Raw genomic sequence first — 11,223 nt, forward strand, 5'->3', positions numbered from 1 at the left:
GCAGTGCTCCGAAAGCTAGTGCTTCCAGATAAACCTGTTGGACTATAACCTGGTGTTGTTTGATTTTTAACTATGAAGGCATATATATGGCATTGCTTGCCATCAGTGGTTGAATCACAGAGTATAAAATTGGCATGTCATGTTGCAGCTGTATAAAACTTTAATTAGTTGGGATATTGCGTTCGGTTCTGGTCACTGCACTACCAAAAGGATATGGAGTCTTCAGAGACCACACAGAAATGGTTTACTAGATGTTGCCTGGTTGGGAGGGTATTAGCAATGAGGAAAGATTGGACTAACTCGATTTGTTTTCACTTGAACGTCAATGGAAAAGCTGATAGAAATGTACAAAATTATGAGAGACATGGACAGAATGGAGATCTTTTCCCAGGGTAGAAATTTCAGTTATTAGGGGCCATAGGGTTAAGATAAAAGGAAATGAGTTCAAAGGAGATGTGAGAGGCAAGTTTTTCCTTTTACACAGATGGTGGTGAGTGTCTGGAACGCACTGCCAGAAGGGGTGGTAGATACAAATACAACAGCAATGTTTCAGAGGCATCTTGTCAGAAATATGAATAGGCAGGGAATAGAGGGATTTGGACCATGTAGAGTCAAAACGTTTTTAGTTTAGAACGGTGTCATGTGTTGCCCTGGTCTTGATGGGCCGAAGGATCTGTTCCTGTGCTGTACTGATTTTTTATTCTTTATTCAGATCTCTAGTCCATGATGACACTAGGGATCCATTGATAAGAACAGAGAAGATTAAAGAGAAGATTTAATGGGGGAGATTTAAATCATGAGGTGTCTTCACAGACCAAATAAGATGGAACAATTTTCACTTGGGGGTGGATTCCAGTAACTGGAAGGCACGGATTTAAATGCAACAGAGGAGATTTGAGGAGAACTTTCCTTTTAAATAAACACCACGAATTGTTAGGATCTGGACTGAGCGGTTTGAAAAGGGAGCAGAGTCAATAATGACTGGCAGAAAGGGTTTGGAAGAATGTTTGGAAAGGAAGACAGCTGCAGGGATTATTGGGGAGAGCAGAGGGAGTGGGACAAATTGGAAGACACGTTATAGAGTCAGTACAGGCAGGATGGGCCAAATGCTACATCCTAAACCATTGGAAGAGTCAAAGAGTCAAACACTGGGTGGGGCGACCTGTTTCAGAGGGGGTCCATCAATAAGCAACATGGAGACAATGAGCCAAGTGTTAACCCAATACAAACCTAACCAAAAAGCCACAAGGAACAACAAGCCAACTTACTTATCCTGCAGCACTCCACCTCTCTTTTGATCTTCAAGTCGTGACATTTCCAACATATTCTTCTCCCTTTCCAGTTGAGAAATTGAATTTTCCAATTGCTAAATAAAGTTAGCAAAAAGAGAAATAAAAAAAAACCTCTGGGTAATGGACCCTCTCTTCATTTACTTCTGAGATTCACAAGGAGATGGCTTTGAATTAAGAAAATTCATTTGGCGACAATGGGCATCGCTGGCAAGGCCAGCATTTCCTGCCTGTCCCAGTTGCACTCAGGAGCTGGTGGTGAGCTGTCTTCTAAAATTACTGTGGGCCTTGGGGATCCTCTATGTTGATGAGGAGAAATACCTTCATCCAGACTGTGGGGAGCCTGTGGAATTCTCTCCCACAGAAAGCGGTTGATGCCATAACATTGTGTGTTTTCAATGACGAGATTGAGACAAGGGGGATTTGGGGGACGGGGGGGTGGTTTAGGGTATTGAGCTCAGCCGCAATCATAATGAATGGCAGAACAGGCTCATGCAGCTGAATGGTCTACAGTTCCTATGTTTCTATGACCCAGCAACAATAAACAAACAACATGTGCAGCACGGTGGCACAACAGTTAGCACTGCTGCCTCACAGTGCCAGAGACCCGGGTTCAAATCCTGCCTCGGGCAACTGTCTAGGTGGAGTTTGCACATTCTCCCCGTGTCTGTGTGGGTTTCCTCTGGGTGCTCTGGTTTCCTCCCACAGTCTAAAGATGCGCAGGTCAGGTGAATTGGCCCATGCTAAATTGCCTGTAGTGTTAGGTGAATGGGGTAAATGTTGTGGAATGGGTCTGGGTGGGTTGCTCTTCGGAGGGTTGGTGTGGACTTGTTGGGCTGAAGGGCCTGTTTCCACACTAAGTAATCTAATCTAAAAAAAACTTTATTTCCAGTAAGGATAGAGTGTGAAATTGGGGGGCAGGGGCATGAACTTGCTGGTGGTGCTTTGTTTCAGAGTTATAGAGTCATTCAGCACAGAAACAGACTCTTTGGTCCAACCAGTCCACCCCAAACTAAGCCAGTCCCACCTGCCTGCTCCTGGCCCATATCCCTCCAAACCTTTCCTACTCATGGACTTATCCAAATGTCTTTCAAACATTGTAACTGTACCTGCATCCACCACTTCCTCAGGAAGTTCATTTCACACACAAACCACCCTGTGCAAAAGATTTGTCCCTCATATCTTTTTTAATTCTCTCTCCTCTCACTTTAAAATTGTTTACCCTAGTCTCAAAATGCCCCATCCTAGGGAAAAGATTAACCCTTTGTTCTTCTACATGGTGGAAGCGATGGGTTTAAGACTTAGAGTTAGCTCATCCCCACAGCTTAACTTAAATTTGAAAAAGTGTAAGCAAGGACTGTAGGGGGCACATTTTTAAGGTGAGAAGAGAGATTTTAAAAAGACATGAGGGGCAAATCTTTTTTTTTTTTACACAGAGAGTGGTTCATGTGTCAAATGAACTTCCAGAGGAAGTGGTGGGTGTGGGTTCAGTTACAACATTTAAGACATTTGGATAAGTCCACGAATAAGAAATGTTTGGAGGGACATGGGCCAGGAAAAGTGGGTGGGACTAGTTTAGTTTGGGATTATGGCCGGCATGGACTGGCTGGGAAAAACAGTTTATTTCTGTGCCGTAAGACTCAGAGTGAACAACAGGAGGCACCTCACTTACTTTCTGTTTGGCAGAGAGCAGCTCGATCTTGGCTTTGCTTTCCAACAGTTGACTATCGCGTTTCCTCAGCTGCTCGGATTGCCCCTCCAAACGCTGGTGTGCTTCCTTCAAGTGGTCCACCAGCTGTGCCCGCTTCTTCCCGCTGTCCAACAGGCGGGCCGCGAGGTTCACGTCAGACTGGCCCCATGCCAGCCCTGAGGGGGATGAACAGGGTGGTGCCTCTGCTTGGCAGGCATCTGGAAGGTGAGATAAAGAGTGCGTCCTCCGGGCTATCAATTGGTCGTAGGCCCCAAGGTCCTCTTCACCATTGGTGAGAGGAGAGCTAGCAGAGAAATGAGAAATGCACTGTATTGAATTGAATGATTTATTGTCACATACAGTGAGAAAACAGTAAAATGCAGTGAAAATCTGTTCTAGGGTCATCACAATCCAATGCTATTTCGAATAAATTAAGAATAAGGGGGGTGGGAAATAGAAAGGTAGAGGTTAAAGCGGGTTTGTCAGTCCTGAGACAGCTCTTCATCAACGTCGCCTGCATTGCTATTCCTCCTGCATCACCTCGGCGCTGTCTAAACTGGACCCAACCAACCAGGAGGCTGTCGGCACCACCATTCACCACCAGCCTTACCTCGACAATATCACCTCCGCCAATGTGGCAGCCACCAATTCCAATGCCAGGTCCCGTGCTTGTCCCACAAAATAAGTAAGGGCTCACTTGAGGCACGCCGCGCAAAAACAAGAAAAGAAGAGAAAAGGAAAAGGAAAGCAGCCAGAGTGGGCGAGTTCTGGCTCAAGTGCCCTACTCTGCTGCCATCATGCAGTGCCACCAGGTGATGACAGGGAATTGTCTCACTGTAACAGCCTCAAATGATGGCTTCCTGCTCGAAACAATGCACTGATATGGTACATTGCACTGCGATCAGAGATCCCAAAGTCCTTTGCAACCAATTAAGTACTTCTCAAGTGTAGTCCTGTTCAAGTCCAACGCAACCTCCTTAGTCTCATTTTCAACACCCCTATTGATAAAATCAAATATATTTTTTAGATTAGACTCCCTACAGTACAGAAACAGGCCCTATGGCCCAACAGGTCCGCACCGAACCTCCAAAGAGTATTAACGGTTGCCTCACCCTGGGCTGCAACCATCAATGACACCCAGGTCTCTCTGCTCCTTGATTCCAATTACGATCATACCCTTTATTTTATCTCTCCACTTTCCTCCGATCAAAATGAACTTCAACTTACACCCATTCCACCAAACTCCTTTCAGAGCTCTATACTGTCCTCCTCACAGGCCACAATACTTCCAGGTTCTGCATCCTCCACAAATATTGGAGCTGTGTCCTTCACACCAACGTCTAAATCTTTAATACAGATCAGGAAAAGCAAGTGTTTCAGCGCTGATTTCTTGAGAAAGTGAGGACTGCAGATGCTAGAGATCAGAGCTTAAAAATGTGTTGCTGGAAAAGCGCAGCAGGTCAGGCAGCATCAAAGGAGCAGGAGAATCGACGTTTCGGGCACAAGCCCTTCTTCAGGAATGAGGAGGGTGTGCCAAGCAGGCTAAGCTAAAAGGTAGGGAGGAGGGACTTGGGGAAGGGGACACCACTTGAGAACTCCATTAGAAAACCTCCTTCTAGCCCCAGAAAAATCCACAAAGCACTAATCGCCATTTCCTCTCACTTAGCGAATTTCCCACCCATGTTGCTGCCCCTTTAATTCCATGAGTGATAACTTTGGTCAGAAGTCTTTTGTGCAGTAGTGCATCAAGTGGCCAGTCACATTACTGCAAAGCCACTGACTTGGCGCAATCTGCCTTTATAATGGAACCTTTCAGCCCACGATCGAGATGCTTGCTTTGATAACCTATACAGGGGAACCTCGATTATCCGAGTGACACAGGTGGGAGTATTTTGCTCGGATAATCGAATATTTGGATCATCAAATGCCGAATAACACAGTTTAGCCAAGCATTGGGCACTTTGCGATCTTGGCCGGATAATCCAAAGTTCGGATAATCGAGGTTCCTCTGTAGCAGAATGAGGCACTGCAACAGAGTGCAATATTTAACTGAGTGTTACAACACAACTGGGTTTAATGCACTGACAGACTTGTCCCACTGCTCCACAAACCGTCACAACTCTAGAAATACCACCTAGGTGATCAATTTGCCCAGCAGAATGCTATTCAGGAAAAAAAATTCACACCAGGTTTCATCATTAACAGGAAACACCTATTTATTGCAAACAGACTTATTATTTAACAGGTGCTTCGGTCCTTGAGAGTGGACTCACAGTTTGACAGGTTGGTGAAGAAGGCATTGGTCAGAACAGTGAGTATGGAAGTTGGGACATTATGTTATGGCTGTATAGGACATAGGTGAGGCCACTTCTTAAATACTGCATACAGGTCGGCTTGCTATAGGAAAGATATTATTAAAGTTGAAAGAGTGCAGAAAAGATTTACAAGGATGTTGCCGGGATTGGAGAGGCTGAATAGGCTTGGGGATTTTACCCCCTGGAACATCGGAGGCTGAGGGGTGACCTTACCGAGGTATTTAAATCATGAGGAGGATGGCTAGGTTAAGTAGACAAAGTATTTTTCTTGGGGTGGGGGAGTCCAAGACTATAGGTTTGAGGGGAAAGATTTGAGAAGGACCTGAGGGGTAACTTTTTCACACAGAGGGTGGTGTGTGTATGGAATGAGCTGCCAGAGGAAGTGGTGGAGGCTGGTACAATTACAACATTTAAAAGGCATCTGGATGGGTACACGAATAATAAGAGTTCAGAGGGGTATGGGCCAAATGCTGGCAAATGGTATTAGCTCAGATTGGGATGTCTGGTCGGCGCAGTTGAGTTGGACTGAAAGGTCTGTTTCCGTATTGTATGACTCTATGACTCTTAAGTGGTAGAGAAAACAAATAAACTACAATGCAGCTTGAACTATATCTCATTAAACCCTCAACACACAAACACTGCCCAGAAAGATTAATCAGACCCCAGGTGTAGGTCTCCACTTATTTCGCCGTCAATTTGAATTTGCTGTCCCCGACAGCTCCTACATATCGAGGGCTAAGGACGACAGAAACCTTCGCTGTCAGGAAATACAAAAATGAAACAGATGGTTCAATATATCTTGCAAATAACTTAATTAGGATAGTAGAGCTCAATGTTTATCTGGGTGACAACGTTGATTGACCAGTGAGACTAGAGAATCCACATTGATGGCAAAACAGGAAGTGAAAATCAGGAACTATTTGCCATTATGGAAGAATTGATATAAAAATCAGGGACATGCAAGTGGGTGATTAAAAGAGTAACAGAAATACAAAATCATCGAATTTACCCCATAAGGGGCTGGAATAGCACACAGGTAATATTCATTTTTTTCAGGGCCAGAGAGGATGTTCACCAGTAATTGTGATGTTTTGTGTTATTAAAATCATAGAGAATCCTGATTGTTTCAATCTCAAGCTTCATTGTTCTGACCCATGAAGGCAACTGTGCCCAATGCCACCTTCACCATCCTGTCAACCTGTGACTCCACTTTCAATCCTGATTGAAACAGCCTCCCATGTGATAACAGTGGGGAACTAGTTCATGTCTGAACAGTGATTCCAGCTACAAAGGCAGTAATCGTGCAGCCCTGATAAGTGAAGTATATCATGTATTTCAGTGTTTAACTGCATGTGGCATCTGCTGGTGTTAGCCCATCAGCTTTGTTTCCAACCACAGCCAGCAATGACAGCATAAGCATTTTTGCTATACCAGATACTGGGCCATGGGTAAGGACAGAAGGATGTGGCTCTGATGCCTCACAATCTTCAACAACCCAGCAGCTGGCATTCACATGAAGAGGGATTTTGGGGTGCGTCTGCGTGTGTGTGCGCGTGTGCATCTGTGTCTGTGTCTGTGCGTGTGCGTGTGTGTGTGTCTGCGTGTGCGTGTGGGGGGGGGGGGGTGGTGTTGCTCTGCAGAAATCTTAGGAGGAATAGGGAGAAACAAATTGACATTTCGGCATATTTCTCAAATTACATCATTAGTGTGTTAAGGACCAGAAATATTCGCAACCCGCAGTGCTAAAAGAGATGGTCTATTATTAAGAATAGAGGCAAATGATGACTTGTGATCCTGGGATGCTTTTCAGTTCTAATCACAGAGTGGGTGGACACACTGCCTCAGTAACACGCAGCTGAGTCATTGAATCGTTTACAAGAATTTGCACCAAGCATTTCCCCAAGTGGGAGGGTAGATTCCAAAGGAAAGTACGAGAACAAGGGACTATTCCAAGACAAAAGCAAAGCACTGAAGACGCAGAAAGTGCTGGAGAAACTCAGCAGGTCTGGCAATGTCTGTGGAGAGAGAAACAAAGTTAAACATTGCAAGCCAATTATGACTATTCTAGAGACCTCTCTGTCTTTCTAGCTGGGACTATCCACTGATATTCTTCGCAAACCTAACTCCCACTGCTATCTGAACAACACTTTCTCTTAAGGTGTTTCCTTTAAGAGTCCATTGTATTCTCCCAGTTTCTCCATTTCTCTCATTATCACAACTCTGACAATGATGCCACCTTCCAGCAGGGGTACCTTTTACTTCCTTACTGTCCAAGGCTCCAAATGCTCCTTACAGGTGAAACAGTGATTTACCTGTACTTCTTGCAAATTAGGAAGCTGCATTCACTGCTCACTATGCCATCTCCTGCACAATGGGAAAATCCAATGTAGACCAAGTGACCGATTTGCAGACTACCTTTTCAAGCGTGACCCAACCTTCTGGTCCCTCGCCATCTAATTACACTAATCTCCCCTCATGCCCGCATTAGTGTCTTAGATTTCTGCAAGAAAGACTACCAGAAGCTGAGATAGCAGCATTTCATTTTCCCTTCAGTCACTTTACATCCTCCTGGACTTCAACAACTTCAGACCATGAACTTTGCCCTCCATTTTGCCTACTTGCCTCAACATACTCCCTCTCCTCTCCCCCAACTATCTGCATTCCTCAGTTTTGCCTTCAATAGGGAGAGAGGTGACCTAATGTTTTTTCTATTAACACCTACCCTGCATCTATATCACTTCTCAACACGATCACCACTCCTTTTGCCTTTTGTTCCATGACACCAGTGATCTCAGTTGCCTGCAGTTCCCCCACCTTTCCTTCCATTGGTTCCTCCACCTTTTCTTTCTACAGTATAAAAGCCATCTCTTTTCCACCTCTCTCTTCTGTTCTAAGGAGTCATGTTGGGTTCAAAATATTACATTCTGTTCCTGTCTCCACAGATGTTGCCAGAGCTGCCGAGTTTCCCCAGCACTTTCTATTTTTATTACAAGTTGGCTGCAAAATAACTGTTACATAAATAACTTGCAGCAAAATATTTCATTCCACACTGTGCTGCAGGAACACTTGCAGACCTACCAGGCTTTGAAGCAGTCTGGGAGCTGCTGTCTAGATTCCCTGTGCAGATGAGGATTTTAATGATCACAAAGAGTACAGTTTCTTATCCATTGGCACCACTGAGCTAACCAGACAGACAAACACTTCATATTACAATCGTCTACCCAGATCAACCTGTCCAATCCTGCCCTTGACTAATAAAATTTCATTTAATAGCTCATTCCACAATTAGGATGCCCCAATTATTTTATTGCAAATAGAGTCATCGAGTTGGAAACAGCATGGAAACAAACCCTTCGGTCCAACTTGTCCATGCCAGTCAGATTCCCTAAGTTAATCTAGTTCCATTTCTTAGCATGTGGCCTATTTCCCTCTAAACCTTTCCTATTCATATACCCATCCAGATGCCTTTTAAATGTTGCAATTGTACCTGCCTCCACCACTTCCTTTGGCAGCTCATTCCATACACTCACCATCCTCTGTGTGAAAAGGTTGTCTCTTAGGTACCTTTTAAGTCTTTCCCCTCTCACCTTAAACACATACCCTCTAGCTTTGGACTCCCCTACCCTTGGAAAAGATCTTGACTATTCACCCTATCCACGTCCCTCCTGATTTTATAAGGTCACCCCTCAGGCTCTCGCACTCCAGCGAATAGCCCCAGCCTATTCAGTCTTTCCCTATAGCTCAAATCCTCAAACCCTGTTGTAATGATTGAAACCAGGTGGATTTTGTTGACCTGAGACCCTTGATCGGGGTTGTAAACCTGGGCCAATCGGGGAGCCCTGGCTGACAGATAAAAACAGGGGATACAACTCAGGGACTGATTCTGAGCTAGCTGGCCACATGTAGATAAAGAGTGACTTGTGAAGGGGGTATTAGCCTCTGGACAGTTACTTCAGAAGTTCTGTTCTCGGTATTGAGACCATTGTAATGCAGGAAACAAGGCTGCCACATTGTACACAGGAAGCTCCCAAAATAAAAAGAAGTGGGGATAATTACCTGGTTTCTGTGATGTTGAGTGAGGGACAGAGAACTGTCATGGCATTGGCAAGAACTACCTTGCCCTTTTTAAAACATAGTGCCACGGCATCTTTTAGGTTCACTTGAAGGGGCAACTGGTCTAACATTGCATCAAGAAAACGGTACTCCCAACAGTGAGGCTCCTCCTAAGAACTCCATTGCATGAGTCAGCTTGAATTTCTTTCCACAAAATGTCCCTTTCCAAATTGTATGCCTAATGTTATATAACTGTTCAAATTTGATATTATGTAAAATGCAACACAGATCGCTTGTTGTCGATGCTGTGTGTGAGAGAGAGAGAGAGAGAGACACAGAGTGTGTCTCGCTCAATGTGTGCCTTTGTGTGTGTGTGTGTACGCGCGCATGTGCGTGTGCGTGTCTTGCTGTGTATGTGTGTGCATCTGTGTCTCACTGCGTGTGTGTGCATGAGTTTGTGTCAGTGTCTCACTGTGTGTGCATGCATATGGTTGTGTACATGTAGGTCTGTGTGTATGTATTTGCACGTGTTTGCGTGTGCATGTAGGTGTTTATCTGTGTGTACGTATTTGCATGCGTGTGCGTGTATCTGTGTCTCGCTCTGTGTGTGTGCATGTGACTCTGCGTGTGTGTGTGTGTGTGTTCTGAGGTGCTCAAGCACGCTTGGAATTACAGGTTCCTTTGCAATATTCATTACATGTCAAGCACACAGCCCGAGAGGTGTTTACATATCTTTTAGCCCCTCAGGGCTCTGTGTTGAGGGGACCCTAGGTTTTGGCTTTTCCCTGCCTAGCTTCTGCAGCTACACTTTTGGTACATCACTCAGCAAATAACCCTAGACCTTGGCCAGTCTACAGCACCAACAGCTCCAGAAGACCAGCAAGTCTCAGGGAGACCAGAGCCTGCCTTTCACTGAACTGCTCATCCTCCAGCCACAGCTGCTGATTGCTTCAGTACGTCTCCCTGGGAACAGCCTGTGGAGCACAGCCTGTCCTACATCATGGAACTCGATAAAACCCCCTTTCCAGAAGTGTGCCAACAGGATTCTAAACTTCTCTCAGCCTGCGTCACTGGAGCCCAGTGCAACCAGTTTACACAAACCCGACTGACCCGAACCATCTCCTGCTCAATCCATCCTGGTTTCCATCAAATCTGTACCAGATCGGTCGGGCTTTTTATGATTATAGCAGCTCACAGGAGGGAAGAGATAACAGAGAAAGATCAGGAATTTGAATGTGTTAATTCTCCCGGATACACTAAAGCAGGCGTGAACACAAATACATTTTACTGAGATGGCAGATATCATCCAACAAATTCACGCTCCTACCTGCCACTGTCAGACAGATCATAGCAGCGCCTCCAAGCTAACCGCAGCAAGTTGTTTCGTGTCGCATTAACAGCTCCCGGACTGTTCACCGTGCAGCAGGGACTGGTCGGATCGAAGCATTTCAGGTCCTCTGGCAGAGAATCCTAAAGTGGTCCGAATGAAAAGGAGGGCTCAGGTCAGAAAGGAACCGTTCAGCACTCAACAGTGCTCCCTCCTCCACAATCTGAGAGTGAGGTGCTGTGGTTACTGTGCACACTATCAAGATGACAGCTTGCCAGCTTACTTAAAGCTGCACTGCTTATATAACGGGTTCAAAATGGTGAGGCAATTTAGGGCCCAATATCTGCCACTGAGTGAGTGTCAGGTTTGCACACATTCGATTGGGGTCCGCATTCTCATCCTACACTGCACAGATGCCAGGAGTTGAATTGGACTTGGCACCAAGGGCATGACAGACATTGTGAGTAGGGGGTTTGTTGGCGGATTGGAGCAGTGACTGAGAGATGGTGGGGATGGAAGCGAGGGAGAGGAGGCGTGGGTGTGGGGTGA

At 45.4% G+C, this 11,223-nt stretch overlaps 1 protein-coding gene across 2 annotated transcripts in view; it reads right to left on the minus strand.

The window, feature by feature from the left end:
• The window catches only part of LOC122542484 (restin homolog), a 117,924-nt gene that overhangs the window by 84,760 nt on the left and 21,941 nt on the right, over positions 1-11,223 (minus strand). For both annotated transcript variants that reach the window (XM_043680251.1, XM_043680250.1), the window contains exons 2-4: positions 10,675-10,817; positions 2,962-3,283; positions 1,269-1,366 (exon numbers count right to left, since the gene is read on the minus strand). In XM_043680251.1, the coding sequence (XP_043536186.1) occupies positions 1,269-1,366; positions 2,962-3,283; positions 10,675-10,817 (563 nt within the window). The remainder of the gene's footprint in view (positions 1-1,268; positions 1,367-2,961; positions 3,284-10,674; positions 10,818-11,223) is intronic.

The sequence above is a fragment of the Chiloscyllium plagiosum genome, chromosome 40 (assembly GCF_004010195.1).
Source record: "Chiloscyllium plagiosum isolate BGI_BamShark_2017 chromosome 40, ASM401019v2, whole genome shotgun sequence".
In the NCBI taxonomy this organism is placed as follows: Eukaryota; Metazoa; Chordata; class Chondrichthyes; order Orectolobiformes; family Hemiscylliidae; genus Chiloscyllium; species Chiloscyllium plagiosum.